At 40.0% G+C, this 17,238-nt stretch overlaps 2 protein-coding genes across 2 annotated transcripts in view; one reads left to right on the forward strand and one right to left on the reverse strand.

Annotated features, from left to right (window-relative positions):
* The window catches only part of L3MBTL3 (l(3)mbt-like 3 (Drosophila)), a 69,390-nt gene extending 67,757 nt beyond the window's left edge, over positions 1 to 1,633 (forward strand). Inside the window, exon 21 of the mRNA XM_009999121.1 lies at positions 898 to 1,633. Within this exon, the coding sequence (XP_009997423.1) occupies positions 898 to 1,041 (144 nt within the window). The 3' untranslated portion in view covers positions 1,042 to 1,633. The remainder of the gene's footprint in view (positions 1 to 897) is intronic.
* Positions 1,634 to 4,194: 2,561 nt separating this feature from the next.
* The window catches only part of SAMD3 (sterile alpha motif domain containing 3), a 28,995-nt gene continuing 15,951 nt past the window's right edge, over positions 4,195 to 17,238 (reverse strand). The window contains exons 6-10 of the mRNA XM_009999218.1: positions 15,743 to 15,910; positions 7,551 to 7,754; positions 7,005 to 7,176; positions 5,228 to 5,310; positions 4,195 to 4,479 (exon numbers count right to left, since the gene is read on the reverse strand). Coding sequence (XP_009997520.1) covers positions 4,195 to 4,479; positions 5,228 to 5,310; positions 7,005 to 7,176; positions 7,551 to 7,754; positions 15,743 to 15,910 — 912 coding nt within the window. The remainder of the gene's footprint in view (positions 4,480 to 5,227; positions 5,311 to 7,004; positions 7,177 to 7,550; positions 7,755 to 15,742; positions 15,911 to 17,238) is intronic.

Genomic DNA, 17,238 nt, shown 5'->3' on the forward strand with positions numbered 1-17,238 from the left:
CACTCTTTCTGTGAAGGCATTTTTCCTGATATCCAATCTGAACCACCAGTGGTGCAGCTTGACCCCCTTTCCTCTTGTCCTATAGCTAGTCACTAAGGAGAAGAGGCCAACACCCACCTCACTACAACCTCCTTTCAGGTTGTTTTAGGGAGGAATGAGGTCTCCCCTCAGCCTTTTCTTCTCCAGGCTGAACAGCCCCAGCTCCCTCAGCTTCTCCTCATAAGACCTGCTCTCCAGACCCCTAATCAGCCTGATTTAGCACTCTTGCTGACAGATTTGCTTACAGAATAGTCACTTGCAACCATTACTAAAATAGCAACACTACAAAGCTGGCAGAAAAAAAATAAAAATCAGTGTTTGGAAAAGTTGTGTTTGTGTCAAAGAGGCAGTTTTATGTAGCCTGCCCCCTTTTTACACCTAGGACCAAATTTGTTTTAATTTGTTATTTAATAAACTGAAAGATGTCTCCTGAAGGGGGTTCCAAGTCTGTAGTTGGGAGTGAAATCCAGAAGCTTACTTTTGGAGGGTTCTATAAAAGGAGTATCTAAGATGTTAAAAAAGTGTTACAGTTGAATTCTATTTCATTTACCTGTTTTCCTTGTCAGTAGCTTTTATTTTGTAGTGTCAGTATAAAAGTAAGAACTGGTTAGATAAAAATTAGCCAGACAGTTGTTTTCAAACAGAAAGCTGATGATCATCCTGTTATTTTGGAGTAGCTGATCTATCTGAAGGGGTTGAAATCCAAGCTACACTGAAAGCATTTGAAAGTGTTTGTATTCAGCCATTCCTTTACACTGTGTGAAATTGCTGGGAATTTTCTTTTCATGTTTTCTGAAATGTCTGTACAGCTGCACTGTCAGACCTATTAATAGCTTTGTGTGTTATCTTCCTTTAAAGCAAATTGATGGAGAAGCATTTCTGCTAATGACCCAATCAGACATCGTCAAAATAATGAGCATTAAACTGGGACCAGCCCTAAAAATCTTTAATTCCATCCTGATGTTCAAAGCTGCAGAGAAGAACTCACACAATGAGCTTTGAAGATAGTGGAAAATGTATAGGAGCCAGCTTTCTCCCCTGGAGCTCATGTTTTATTCAAAGCACAAAGACTTGCTAGAATTGTTGAGTAAGGACTCTCAGAAAGGAAGAAACGTACGTTCAGCACTGGTGGACTATTTATATTCTCCTCGAGCCAGTACAGATCTGAATCCTGGGAAGTGCTCAACCTTTTGAGAAGGTACTGTGTAACAACAGAGTCAGCTAGGCTTATTTACCAAACTAAGGGCGCTGTTTCTCCACAGACAGCTAGGAGCCCTAACTTTCTCTGGGTATCAAAAAGACCTTCATGAATTATTTATGATGTATTATATAAGGGAACGTTGATATTTTCTAAGAATTCTTAAATACTACTTCATGTACCCATTTTAATTTTCTGAAGCTTTTACTTCATACTATCTAAATAAAAAACGATTAGCCAAAAATTAGGCTACAGGTAGCCAGATGGGACTGTTATGGCTGATACCTATTTGTGCCATCATTTAAAAAGCAAACACCTAATGTTACATATGTGACACTTTATGCTACAGCGTATAAATTTACAGATTATAAGACTATCTGTTTGTGTGTAACAAAACAAAACAAACCTTGTTGGGGTTGAAATTATAATGCTTTTTTGATAACTGAATGTTTTTACTTTTGCACGATTACAAAAATGTTATGTGTTTTTCCACCAGCATCTTTGATGTATTTTACCAAAAGATGAGTATAGAGAAGGCCGCAACTGAAAAATAAAGTTTGCTTCATAGAAGACTTTTCATTTATGCTGCACAATAGAGTCTCAGGCTTTTTACATGTAAGCCTGCTACAGTCCAGCACATGAAGGGAAATACATGTATTTTTGAGGTAAGGATATTAGCAAAAAGGAAAATATACTCATTCATGCACACACCAGTCTCCAGTATGGTTACCACATCAGTGGAGAAAACCAGTGTGCTAAAGCCAGGACTGCTACTGTGGCTTCATATTCAGCATAGGTTTGTTTCCCCAGTGATGGGAGAAATATTTCACCCACTACTTCCTAGTTGGAAAGTCTGATTTAGAAATGAAGAAATTAAGAAAATGAAGGGGGAGAGACAAAGCACAGAGGAATAGGATACTTAAATGTATGTGGTGCATCCGCACCCCTGAGGTCATGTAAAATACATGATCTCAGTGGGTCACTGGCAGGCTGCAGATGCCACCAGCAGGTACTGAGGTGAGGCAACCTTCTTTCTCAAAGGATTACTCTAATGATTTGTCAGGGAAGGTTGTTGCAGTTGGTATATATACATAAGCTGTAAACCAGATGCACTTTAAAGGGAGAAAGCCTCACTACTTGCATTTTGAGGACTGTTCCAGAATGGTACTTTTGCAAGAAAAGAGACTTAGAGCAAGATTTTTGGCAGCCCTCTTAGTGCAGCAGTGGGCTCAGCCTTTAGAGCTGAGAACAAGCAGAGCATTTCTGTTGCACAGAGCTGGAAGAATTGTACATCTTCCTACAGATTTTGCAAGACTGTTCATTGGTTGGAGTTCCTTAAGATTTCAAGAACACTCTGTGCCCCTTCCAGATCTTGTAGGTGACTGGTAACTGCTATACGAGGTGAAACAGGGTCAGTGTGAAGTAAGTTGCATTGCTCTGCTAATTTCTTTCCATAGCATTGCATAAATAATATTTTTACATTTTGTTCAATATTTGTACATTCAGATTGCACTCTTACTGTACCACAATACAAATAAAACCTGAAATGGAGCAGTCTGTTACAGCTGTGTGTGCCCAGGATTCCCAGATGAACCTGTCTGTTCCCAAGGGTGGTGTGGGGTAATTCTGCATCCTAGCTTGATGTGGCTGTCAGTTTAAATGAGCAACTTGGCTACTGCTGTCTTCTTCTCCCTAAACACTCCTCATGCTCACAGACCACTTGCTGTCACTATCAGAATACTGTTTGAGGACTTGGATTTTGTCACTGATAGCAGCTAAAGTTGCCCATGGACATCAGTAAAATGCCAAATTCTTCTGTTTTCTTTTCTTCTGTCTTTCCATGTAGTTGATTTTCCCCCAGCCTCTGTCTCTCTCTTGTGTGCCAGCTCAGTAGCTGGCAGTGAGAACCAATGAAGAGATTTGCTGCTTGACAGATACTACCTGGGGATGTTAACAGCTCCCTGGTTTTTTTTATATCTACTTCCAAAGTACTGTGGTTTAAGAGATGGGTTTTAATTAATACTGCTTAGAAGATGTATGATAAACTTCACTTACGACACAGAGCCCAACCTTTTATTTATACAGTTGTCACAACAGTGAAGACATGCATAATCCTTACGTTTATATCCCATGTGATGAGGCAGCAGGGTGTAGCCTCCTCTGCCTCCCATCTGTGTGGGTAGTTAGGAGAGTCACCATGTGGAGAGGGCTGAAGTGTTCTGGGGAACCAATTCAGAAAGAAAATGAAGCATTGTCTCCCTGGTGCCAAAGCTGTGGCTGCAAACACACATGGCAGCATCCCAGGGAAGTCATTCTTGCTACCTGGATACTTGCTACTTTGCTCATCTCAAATCCCTATTTAGCAAGTCCAGGAAAAGAAATATTAAAATATTTAAAAATGTAATAAAAAATTAAAATAATACTAAAAAGAAAATAAGTTTTAATGCATGGAGAAAATAGTGCAAACTCATAATCCTGCCCTCCAGTTTATAACAGGCTTTCAGTGATCATCATATAATGAAATGGTGGTAACAAGTAAATCCTTAATTTCTGCCACTTCAAAACATCAAAGGGATTTGCATCTGAAGCAGTGAAGTGTTTGCATGAACTCACAAGTGTGTATTTTAAATTTGGATGATCAAAGGACTATAAAAAAATTTAAATTCTTCATATGGAAAAATAACACAGGACACATGCATAATCTAGAAATTTTTCATAAAATGTTAATATCTCTAATGCCTCTAGACTGCTGTAGAATTTCCATTTAAATTAATGAAAATGGTTTGGAGTAAAATTTTTTAAGTAGCCAGTAAAATAGAAAGATGGGCATTGTTGAAGATGACAGAGTTACATACAAACATACATACACTTTCACCAGAAAGAATGGCACTGATTGATCTGCATGACAAAGGGATTTATTTTGACAGAATGTCAAATGCTCCCAAGAGGAGTTCCCCTCAGGTATTGGGATACTCAGGAACCTCCAACCCTCCCTTTAGCAGGGTGGGGAGGGATGCTGGGCTCCTCACTTCAAAGACCAGTGACTCTAGGAAGCTGAGTGTACTGTGGATTCTCCTTGGGCAAGGGATATGGAACACATGAAATGCAGCCATCAGTGCAGCCAGGGCCATGGGGCAGTCATCGAGCTGGGCCAGCTCTTCTCTTTCCACATACAGTGCAAACTCACATGAAGTCACATTGAAGGGGTTTTTTACTTCCAACACTGGTGTCACCACCTTCACCTAAATTAAAAAAAAAAAAAAAAAGAGGCATTGTTTTAAATGATGTTATAGAATCACTGAATGGTTTGGGTTGAAAGGGACCTTAAAGATCAACTACTTCCAATCCCCCTGGCATCTGCAGGGACATCTCCCACCAGACCAGGTTGCTTAGAGCCCCATCCAACCTGCCCTTGAACACTTCCGTGCATGGGGCTTCCACAGCTTTCCTGGGCAACCTGTTCCAGTGTCTCACCACCCTCACACTAAATAATTTCTTCCTACTGTCTAATCCAAATCTCCCCTCTTCCTGCTTAAAACCATTACTCCTTGTTCTCTTCCTACAAGCCCTTGTAAAAAGTCCCTCCCCAGCTTTCCTGTAGCCCCTTCAGGTACTCAAAGGCCACTACGACATCTCCCCTGAGCCTTCTCTTCTCCAGGCCGAACAACCCCAACTATCTCAGCCTGTCTTCATAGGAGAAGTGCTCCAGCCCTTTGATAATCTTCATGGTCCTCATCTGGACTCTCCAGGACTTCCTCTGGACTCTCTTTCAATGTCACAGCATTGCTTTGGTGAACAAGTCAGAGAGGTAAGCAAGCACAGTAACACTGCATTGAATTTAGCTAATATTTTTATAAATATTTGCTTTCCACCTAAAAGGTAGGCCAGTGTCATCCTTTTCCAGGAGCTAAGCTGAGCCATCAGAGATGATGTGCCTAGGCAGCTCATAGGAGGAAGAGAGACCAAGACTGCTGGTGCTCTGTCTCCTACCTTCTCGTTCACTGCAGCAAACAGACTGGAATCATCTCCAAAAATTTCTGGCAAGAGTAAACATGCAGCAGTCATTTTCATATCTGTCAAAGGCAAGGATTTCTACTAAATTACAAATGAAAATGTTTCAGCACTGCAGTATCTTCCCAAAAAAGCAGATTGCAGCCAATGAAATAGTTAACAGCTCAACAGAGGATGTGTTCTTTAGACCATTTTGAAGAGTAGTTTGTAGTGAAGGTTTAGATGCCTCAGCTGCTGGCAATGGGCAGTAGTATTCAAATAATTCATGAGACTGTGCTACTCAATACTACATTTAAAATTTCCTTCACAATAAACAAGCCTTTGGATTGCTTCTAGTGGAGTGTGCCCGTTGAGTAACGCACCTGCCCCCAAACTCTTCTCTCCCCAGTAAATCAGACATCTCTGGGGAGCCCTATTGCCAGAGGACTCTACTTAGAAGGCTGTGGTACAAGCTGGTGCTGCAGGACCTCCTGGGACGTGTCACCCACTACCTCTCTGGTTCACCTATTAATGACTAACTTTTTTTTTTTCAGGTCAGGCTTCTCGTAGGGTGTGTTTTACTGAACCTCTTATGTCAGGTGTTTATTATCTAGGTGCCAGGACAAGTTGGTAAGAAAAAGCAGGAAATTAAAGGCCCTGGGACTTCTCTGAGGTGTGAGTTAAAGTCTTTGTAGGTGTATTGTATGAGAAGGGGGTATTGTATGAGAAAAAAGGCAATTACTTACAATGCCCATAGCTTTCTGAAGCCAAAGGTATGAGAAGAAAGTCCATAAAGGCCTTCTGCGTTAGGCTGTTTGGTGACTTTTCTTAATCTATTAGGAGCTACTGACTACTTGTGTTTTTAAGCTTAAAAGAAGAAAAGACCTGTATTGTAATCCCCTCTGCTTACTTCTTTATGAAACAACCCACTGATAAAGGGAGTGAAACTCCTTTAAGAAATACACATTCATTCTGTTGTCTGTGATTTGGAATCCTGGGATTAGGCATGTTTGCCAGAAAATGACAGTCAAAGGAGCACCTCTCACAGAGCTAAGCTCAGGCATAGGCATCTATGGCTGCAGCTGGGGAAGAATAAAGCTAGTGAGTAACTCCTTTGATGATTTGGCCCTGCAGAAAACCACTCAAGAATTTTCAGACTGAGAGCTGATTGGCAGCAGGTGCTTGCTCCCTCGCTGCCAGTGGGCCAAACACATCAAGGTGGCTGGACCTCTTTGCTTGAGTGTGGGACCTGCTCCCCAGAGGGATCAATTTGTGCACTGAGTCCTGCAATGTATCCCTGCAGAGATGGGTACTTAAAACACTAACAGTGTTAACTAACAGTGCTAACCACTTCAGTTATTTCACTGGGATGAAGACTTCAAACACAGAAACAGTACCTCACTTTCTAAAGGAAATAATCTCTTTTTATGGGACTACTTTTCTTTCTAAACCAGAAGATTCTTCTTCTGCATGTATTTTTGGAAAATAATGAGTACTCTTTCATATATCAAGAAATACAAAACTCTCATTTTAAGGAAGTTGCTAAATTAATCAAACCTGCAATCTTTTATTCAATAGACAAATTTTGATACCTGACTTGATTTTCCTAGTAATTTATTAACTTTTATTCTTAATGCTTCCCCATACTGTATATTTTTCAAGAACTGTTACATTTTAAAATGTTTTTGCAGCAAAATTAGAGCTAGATTAGTTAGATAAGTAAGAACAATAAGCTGCAAAAAGCCTGATATTCAGAGCATAGAAGATTTGTACTGACATTTCAGAATGTCTTCCTCTGTGTGCAGTTTCAGATTTTCTTGCAACATGATGTTAATCGGATTATTCCTCACCACATACAGAGATAATATGTTTTCTGAATAAATCTCCAAAATCTCAGCTGTTTTCTTATAAATATCCATGTGTGTGAGAAGCTGGAACTCCCTAAAAAGCTAAAAGAAAAAATTGGTATTATTGCAAGCAACAGAACCAAACTGAAAACAACACATGAGATGCATGCTTTGAAGACAGGGTAAAATTGATTAAGCTGATTAAGATTATAAACTAAAGGAGATGATTTTATTTCTTTTCAAAACAGAGATTATATCAAGTAACATCAACATACTTCAAATCACCCACTAGTGTGTGTGGCATGTTTAACACAGGGCTGGTGAATCTTTTGAAGTGGATTTAGCAGCAAAAATATGAGTTAAAAGAGAATAGTGTTGATAGATACATCACTGGGAACATCAAGAAAAATACATGTGTATGGTTTTATCACATCTATAACATAGAATTCAATGCCATTGTTAAAAATAACTATTACCTGATAGGGACATCTTAAAAAAGGAAATAGTCCAAGAATGTCTTTTAAAGGTGCCTTATTGCTGATCATCTTTCTCCGTATTTCTATTGTCACATTCATTCTGTTATCCACTTCTTTCCAGTTCCTCTGAGTTTTCATATATTCTTGCTTAAGCCACTTAATGTGTACATCCATTGCACTGTCTGCAAGGTGAACAGGTTCTTCCTATCAAGAAATGAAGGACAGAATTGTAACAAATCTGCTACCCTTCTTGATACCTCATGTGGTTTGTGGGATTTGAGGGTAGTCAAGCTCAGCATCAATTACGTGTAGTGTGGTTTCAGTACCAGGTCGTGAGCTCACATTTTAAGATCTGTTTTCATATCATACTATAGCTATCAACCAAGTCTCCCAAGCTGAAATTAACGTATTTGAAGACATTAATGAAATTCCTGTGCCTGTGTCTCCTTTGCCTAATTGTGGTTTATTGGAAATTAGCAGGCAGTTCTAATGATGACGCAATGTTTAGAAACATTAGCTCTGTATTGCCAAGAGAAATAGTCTTTTCTTCTTGCTCATACAGGTCCTAAAAACACAACTAACTCTCACATTTACACAACTGACATTATTTACCCCCAAGGAGACCAGCTGAACCAAGAAAACTCATAATGAAAGACATTATTTGAGTGGCTTGGCTGCTAGTGTTTTCAGTAAATTATTTTGTACTTGAAGATATAATTAACAGTTTTCCTCAAAATCATTATTATTGTCCCTGCTGTAGTTCCCAAACTAGTAATTACTAAGAGGAGGAGTGACTATCCAGAGCAGTACATCTGTGGCAGTAGCCTGGAGCTGGTTAGTTTCTATCAGAAGATGCACTGAATTTGTCCACTGAAACAAGGTGAGATGCAGTATGAGATGCAGCAGAGCAACACTGATGCATTATTCCTACAATGGCCATTCTCAGGCTGCATTTACACTCACTTTTCCCATCCATATTGCCACTGGTGGAGGTCAATGGCAGAGGGAGTTGAGACACTTCATTCTGTTTCCCAGAACATTCTGCCTTAGAGCTGCTGAACATCCAACATCCCAAACTGTTTCACAGTGCTCTGTGTGTGCAATTAAAACACTCCAGCATAATTAACATCCTTCCCTAAATTGTGCATGTGGTATTCCAAGAACAGTTGCACAAGGGATACAATTAAAAAACCATCTCGTTCCTAGTGTATGTCCATAGATTTCAACAGTCATTGGGAGCACAGAAGGAAATCAGCCCGGCATGCAGGACATTTCCCTGCTATGACCCCCACGGGTACTGCTGTGAATGGGCAATCAGAGAGGTCAGATTGATTTAGGCCAACACCCTTCTCTACCTGGCTGAGAGGGGTGCTGGGAACAAGGATAAAGTAAGGACAACTGCCAAGTGGTACTTCCCCTGCATCCTGTCAGGACTCCACTGAACTGGGGTTATGCCTATATTTAATAGCCTTCAGAAGATCTTTTTTTTCTTCCATCACTTCTCCCAGTCACCTTTCCAACTCTAAAATCATACCTTCCACAACATCCTGTGTTAACTATGCACTGTCAGAAGAAATACCTTCTTTTGTTTCTTAGCTACTGCTGCTTCTGCCTTCTAATTACAGTACTGGATCCAATACCTATTCACCATCTCCTTGCCACTGCAGTTTTACAGATAAGTCATATTCTGTCCTCAGTCACCTCATCTCCAGCCGAGACTGCTCTAAGCTGTTTAATCATTCCACATATAACAGCTGGTCCATACTTTCAGTTATCCTTGTTGTTGTCTTTGCCTGATTTCTAAATTCATTACAGCCTTTATGAAATGAACACCGTAAAACTTCAAATACTAGCTGAGATGCTGGGACACCACAGGTGCATACAGTGCAATAATGCACTCTCTTTTGTTTCTTTCTTAAATAATTCTGAGCATTCAATATATTTTTTGGGACTGCTGCTTAGCAACATGCCAAATTTTCTTTGGCATAATGTGAAAATATCATTTGTGAATGGTAATAATAAGCTCAGAGCTCATCACTGTAAATGTTGTTAAGGACTAGGTTTTCACCTTGTGCCTTATTTTATATCTGTTACTACTGAATTTTATCTGCAGGTGTTTTGCCTGTCACTCAGTAGCATGGGGTCCTTCTGCAATTCTTCAGTCTTTTTGTTTAGTACCCTTACTAGAATGACCAAATGTGGTCAGCCAACTCTTCCTCTTTTTCCACATCATTTAGAAATATATTGATCTGCATAAACTAAACATTATTAATCTTTTCCACTGTAAAAAACCCAACTGTTTCTGACTTCTTTGTTCTTTTAGCTGGTTATTCCTGCAAGGACTTTTCTGCTTATCCCTTCTGATTACACCCTCAAAAAGCTTTTCAAAGGCATGTGGTGAAATCTCCTCTAAAGTTTAAGTAAACTATATAGGATGGATTTCCCATGGCCTCAGGGTTGTTGAACACTTAAAACACCTAATGAATTTATGAAGAATTACTTACTTTTACAGAAACATCCTTAATTCCTTCCCAGTGTGTTCATCTGTTGGGTCTGCATTACAGTCTTGCCAATTTGGCCAGTAAAGACATCAGGTTCCCCTGACTTTCTCCTGAAACTCTAGAAACTGGCATCAAATTAGCTACCTCCAACTTTCTAGCATCATGTTCCATGAGAGAAATTGCGCATCACAATTAAGTAATTACCTATTTTATCCTTGGACATGTCTGAAAATTTTGCACAAATAAGATCTGATCCTGGGAACGTGTTACTGCTCGTTTCAAGGCGCTTGTGCTTTCTCACACATGCACAGACACAAACTCAGACTGTTGTTTGGGGGTTTTAAATTACATTATTGGGGTAATTAAATTACATGTATGTCTTTTACTCTGAGCAAGAGCTAGTTTGAAGTCTCTGACTCCAGACAGCTCTGTTACTACAGGCTTCTCTGGTGGGTCTGCTTCCAAGCCTGTAGAGCAGGAGCTTCCTCAGCCACCTGATGTGGAGCACAGCTGCTCATTTCCAGGGGTGCTGTCACCTTCAGTGCCTTACTTGCAGAGGCAGGAAAGCACAGCAAACAACCCAGTGTGCTGCAACCACAGACAAACTGATTGGGTTGCTTGGAAACAAACACCAAGGAGAACAAGTTGTGACCTTTAGTCCATCTTATCTTCATCCCCTTGTCAAGCAAACACTGCTCGAGTTGATGGGCTTTCCATGTAGTCAGCTCTGCCCTTGAGAGCTGTGGAAGCCTAATGACATTATTAATTAGCTAAATGAGACCATTTGACATTTTTGTATGCATCAATGGCCAACTACCAATAGAAATACATACAGCAGTGGTGTAAGGAAGAATTGCTGTCGTGCGTGCCAATTAGAAAAAAGAAAAATGATAGAAAACCAAACTTTGTTGTGTAAATAATTCATTACATTTGAGTAACACAAGGAAAAGTCAGTATTAAAATTAGTTTTCTTGCAGTGTTCAGCCTCCTCAGAGCAATCACTAGATTTTCACCTTTTTAAGCTGCACTTTTAGGCTGAAGAAGGGTATCAGTATTTCTGAACTTTAAGCTCTGTAACCTAGTTTGTTTAAACTAGTACTCTCTGTAATAGCTATACATACCCAGCCATAAAACACACCTTAATGCTTCAGTCAAATAATAGAGCTCCAGAAAGGTACCCAGCCTGGGATTGCACCCTTTGGATACCAATTAACAACAGTTTTTTACTAGCCTTAGTAGTCACTGGTGTTTCAGAGTTTATTTATTGAAGTGCAGTGAAACCATAAGAAATAAATTACTTTGAGGACAGGCAATGGTAAGTATGAAGTAAAACACTTGGGCTGTTGGAAAACTATGCTGCCTGCAATGGTAGAGCAAGTAAATACTGAGTTCTGGGGTTGGCATTAGCAATCAAGGTTGCTATGATTTTGAGGACTCCATGTATACACACAGTGGCAGATTTGTGCCTTTCATACCATATAATTTAATTTTGTCTCTGGACAGTTTCATTCCTACCATTGTATATAGTGCTACATACAGATTAGATAACTGGGAGGATAAATTTACTGCATCACTGCATATTTCTAATTCCAACTGATTTAATGCAAGTGGTGCACATTTATGGGTCAACAACATAAAAAAGCAATGGGACCTCACTCATGCACTAAGTCAGATGGCAGTGACTGTCTTTTGCAGAACAAGTGTGGAATTAGGGAACTGTGGATTTAGAAGTTTGTAGATGAGTAGCTGTTTTCAGTCAATCTAGCTGAAAACCTAAAGGGCAAAACATTCTGATTTATGGTGTTCATTATTTCTAAGCATAGTTTCATTCAAACAGAATCTCAAGGTTTCTGATAGAGCAGGAAAGTTGAGTTTTACACAAATTATTTCTGATCCCAGGATTTATTAGATTTTAACACCAAAAGGAGTTTTCGCTTTTATTAAAAAATTACAAAAATATCATGCTTGAAGCAGAATGTGTTCTGTGTGTAACTTGCTTTGTAACTCAGTTTCCATTATCTTCAGCCCTTCTTCCTATTTTGCAAATTCTCTTTTCTTTTATTTCTGGTAAAGTGCAATGAATGAATATGAACTCAGTCACACCTAAATGTAGGATTCATTTAGAATGTAAGGTAAGAATGGTAACTAAGAAGTGTCTTTCTTTTGAGGTAAGAAGTTACCTCAGGGAGACATCATTTTGCAATGTATTTTAAATTTTATTGGAGAATGAGTTCAAGTGTGATATAAACTCTTTTGTAATTAACTTTAACAGTGCTGGTGTGAACAGGAAAATTGGGGCGGGGAAAGCTGTTACTTCATTGGTCTATCAGGCTCTCACATGTTGATTTAGGGAGGACACTAGGTCCTCTCCACTTTAATGACAGCACAGCAATATTCCAGTAAAATTGTGACAATAAGGTTAAACCTCAGCTATTTCAATAGGAAAAGTAATCCTATTGGAAAAGTAATCCTATCTAGACTGAAGCCAGGATCTCCTATCTCAGTGTCTGAAGAAGAGCCAAAGGTGTGTGCAGGAGAGAACTAAAAAAGTAGCCTTTTAAAATGAGGAATCCTTCATTCCTGAGGTCACCCAAACTTATCTAGCCAGATGCTCAATTGTGTAACCAGTAATACCCACTTATCTTGCTGTGAGGAGAATGTTAATTGGTGATCCTTAGTTTTTTACACATAATTTTCTGTTATCTGGCAATATACATGCTTTATTTATACCATAATTATTTTTTTTTTAAATAATGAAAGTTGTTTTTTTTTTAAAAACAGTCCTTCTGAAGGAAATGCAAATTCATCTCAATGCTTTTGAAAAACAAGATGCCTGTTTGTTGTAAGATCCTGAGAAAAACTGCAGAATAGATTAAAAAGCCAAAAGGATGCAGAAAGGAAGTTAAGGAGGTAAGCAGAGAACTTTCTGCATTTGCCTGTCAGTGTAACCCAGCCCTTGACTGAGGGATGGTCCTGCCAAGGCTCTCAGCCCTTCTGTTGGATTCACAGGCAAAGGGTGACAGTAGATGGAGGCCTATCCATGAGTGCTGCATGTGGCAAATAGGCTCAGTTATCTGCAAACATCTACCACTATCTTAACCAATGTGTTGTCAGAGCTTGTTTCTCCTTTTCACACCTTACTCCAAATTTAATTGTGTGACAGCTTCAGAGCAGCCTCAATGACATCACAAACTGGCTGTCATAGAAAGTAAGAAACTGGAGGCATTAGAAGAGGAGGGACTGTGCACTCTCTCTCTCTCCACTGCTGTTGAAGATCGTGAACTACCAACTTCTTCTAGGCTGCTACAATCCCTTTACATTCAGGTAACAAGATATCCTTGCATAGTTGCTTTGCTGACAGGTTTTCTCATATAATGGCTGGGATGGATTAAAGGACCTTCATGCAGTTGCACAGATATAGCACTGTTCAAGATTGACAAGATTTCAAAGGTTCTGAAAGGCACAATTTGCTTGTTGGTCACCACCCCTGAGATGACTAAGCCAGTGTTTGAACCACATGCTTTCATCATATAGAAGCCAAACACAAAGAGCTCCAATCACACTTCCCTCTCCATCACCTTTTACCTTTTGAAAATCCTCTGGCCAAAGATGCACACCAGGAGTGTTCTATCCTCCTATTCCTTCAGGCTCCCCTAAGTTTAGGGCCCTTCCTGTAACAACTGCCAGGAGGTGGTTTCTCTCATAGCCTGGAGGACCATAAGCCAAATAAGTCCTTAGGTCAGAGGAAGAGTTTTATGGTGCCACTCTGATGCTACAAAAAGAATAAGGAGACTGGTCAGGACAAGACACTGGATGTCTGGCCTTAGCAGAAATCTGACCCTGGCTGCAGAGGGTAGACTGGCTTGCCTTTCTTATTTATTTTCATGGTGTGATCACCCTTCTCATGGAAAGTGCCTTCCATTTGCAGAAGATTAAGTTCATTATCATTGCAGAGCACTCTCCCCTGGATTACTGCAGCTGCAGGATACTTGCCTGACTGTGGAAAATGACTGAGGATTCTCACTCCATAGACAGAAAATTAAGGAGGTCTTCCTGATCAAATTGTGAATAACCCTCAGACAAGGAGGCTCATATTTATGTCTATATTTGGCACAGTCCAGCTTCCTTCTAACAGTTGTTCAACTTGATGAATGGGAAGCAGCTTTTTAAGCAAAATTTCCTTTGGTGACAGACACCTCCAGCAGGGGTTTCTGTGCTTACTTGCAATCACTTCACAGCACTGAGCACTGCACTTGCTCAAGACCTGCCCCATGCTGCTAGCCACTCTAAAACAAGTACACTCATCACTCCTGCTTGAATATAAGGCTCTGTAATGAGCAACACATCAGCAGATGTTTTAGAAAAACTGGAGGAGAAAGCCAGATGCTGCATCTGGAAGGAATGCCCTGCACCAGAGGCCCTGTAATATTTGTGCTGTGTTTGGAGGAGAAATGCTTGCTGGCAGGTAACAGGGCTTGGACAGGCAGACGGGCAGACATCATCTGCAGCTCTGAGTACATCTCTAAACCTCACAGGAAGCTTTTATTGACAAGCAACTTTTTTTTCACATGATGAAATTGAAAGGGTGGTCAAGGATTTTATATGTAGTAATCGTTTCATTACTGTTTTGATATAAAAACAAATGCCAGCTATACCAGTAAGCAATTTCCTATTGGTAAACAATCTTTTTACCAGTGTCCTACCATTAACTGTCCAAGATTACACTGACACAAAGTACATTTGACAGGGTTACATTTTAGGACTATTCAGAAACTAAAGCCCAGTACAGAAGTCAGCTATGTGGCTGCTAAGTAGGTCATCTGCTGGGAACAGATGTGCTCTTTCATATGCACTGCTTGCCAGTTGGCTTTGACCTATAATGCCCTAACTGTCCTACTCTGATTATCTAAGGGAGAGTGTGGAGGAGACACAAAGGGGCTAGGAATCCTTGACTGATCATTCTCCAAAGGTGTCCTTTACCTGGAACTAATTTCCTACCCTTTAACCTTAAAAAATCCTGATGTATTGGCTTCTAGCCCACACAAGCTTGATCTGTTATTCCAAACTTGTAAAAAGCTTGAAGGCCAAGGAATGTGGCTAATGATATTTTGAATTTGTTTTGCCTGCAATATTGGCTTCTAGACAAAAGGTAAATATTTATTTATTTATTTTTACATTAAGACTCTTTGTTTAGCAGTTTAAATTTACCACAAAGTAGTTAGTACCAAAGATTGGCAGAAAGGTGCCTTTATGTAGTGTTCCTAAGTATACAGAATGCAAAATCCCACACTGCATTTGTTTAAAAGAATATTAAACAGTCATCTTTTTCAGCTATGCACATTTCTTGTGACATAACTTAATAACTCAGAGCCAGACATACCAGCTTTCAATGTAGAAACATTTAAAACTAAAAAGGTTAATGACTCTCTCAATTTTGTGGGACTCGTTCTTAAGCCCTAATAGGCTCCATAAATGTTAATTCTTGCCTTTGTATTTATATTTAGGATACAGGAAAATTGAGAGAAGAAAAAGAAAAGTTGTTCAGGGATACTCTGTCTATAGGATAAACTCTATACAAAACAAGCTTGAATAGGATGAGATCACTCCGTTCTGCCCTTTACTGGCTGGTAGCTTCCCTATCAGCAGAGCAGCTGAAAGACACAGAACTCACTTCAGCACCAAAAATCTTACTTCTACCCGCACCTGGACATCATCAGGCTTGTTTTCAGCAAATGCAGATTTCCTGGTCTGTCCTCGCCTGTGGCCATACTTGCATTTGTACTTCAGGACTTGCTCATTATCTTCAATAGGTCTCCGCACATATTTGAAACGATCTTTAAGGGCCCGTTTCCATAGCAACTGCATGGGGAAAAAAAAATCTGTCATCACCAATGTCTGTCAAGATTTTGCCCCACTCCTAAAGCAGGTCACTTTTTTTAAATCTAACTTCATTTTATAAAAAAAGTTTGTCACTACACAGAGAAAGCTTTGTAGGGTGGCATCAGCACATTGGTGGTTTCTGGACTGGAGGAAACAAGCACCTGTGGTGGGTGACTCAATGGCAATTAAATAGCATGACTACTGGCATGGTTTGTTAAGGATGGCAGTAGCTGAACCTAAGGGCTCGATTTGCCCAATATAACCAGGGCTGCCAGTGAAACTGCAGTTTGGTTTCCTCTTCTCAGCTCTTACTTTGGGATATTCCATTCATGCCATCAGGTCATGAAACTACAAAGTGAATCAGACCAGCACAGAAAACTAATGTTGTTGGGGTTTTATGCAAGTTGATTATTTTCCCCGTGCCTCTCACAGCATCTGACTGGTTGTGCATTTGTATGATTATGATCTAGCACAAGGGAGCAGGAAGGACACAATGGGACTGTCCCTTTTGCAGGGAGCCTCCAGTTACGCTGGATTGAGTGCATTATTAAACTGAACTCAAAACTGCTGAATTAAGAGGATCATTTAAGTAGGTCCTCATGTTTGTAAGACTTCCTCAAGACATGCACATTGCATCTTAAAGGCAGTTCTGCACTGCAAGTGGATGAAGTCCCCATTTAATGGAGCCACTCATCATTCCTTGGCAGCCCAATTTATGGACAGATGGCTGTTCACCTGCAGTGGCAAGACCCAGCCCTGCCAACTAGCAACACGTGGGGACGCAATTACTAATCCAAGGCTGCTAAACATTTATTCAGGCAAAACCTGCAGACATGAATATTGAAAATGTTTTGTCATATCCTCAAAAGCAAACTCTTATTGCAGTTATTTAAGGGTTTTCAACAGTCAGAGGGGGAAAAAAAGTAGCTGGAAGAGTGCATGTGACAGGACATGGCAGGAGAGATTCAAATAGCTGCTACCCCATTTTCTAAAATTGACTCCAATACTACACTCACCTGATACTGTAATCAAGCCTGTACTCTCTGACATATTAAAACACAGTAAAAAAAGAAGAATGATTGGTCCAAATTTCTTACCAAAATGGTGTTCTTTATTAGTCAAGATCATGTGACTTTAAGGGTTAACTTTGGTGTAAGGCTGGATTCAGTAAAAGTAGCCTAAGCAGTACAGTATCTTTCCTTGCAGTGTGTTTGATATGCCTGCCTTCCTCACCCATGGGACACAGGTGGGAGGGTCCATCAAGAGATGGTGCCTAAAGCAGTGTGACCTTGCCTTCCTCCTGCTGA

The sequence above is a fragment of the Chaetura pelagica genome, unplaced genomic scaffold (assembly GCF_000747805.2).
Source record: "Chaetura pelagica isolate M959 unplaced genomic scaffold, ChaPel_1.0 scaffold90, whole genome shotgun sequence".
Taxonomy (NCBI): domain Eukaryota; kingdom Metazoa; phylum Chordata; class Aves; order Apodiformes; family Apodidae; genus Chaetura; species Chaetura pelagica.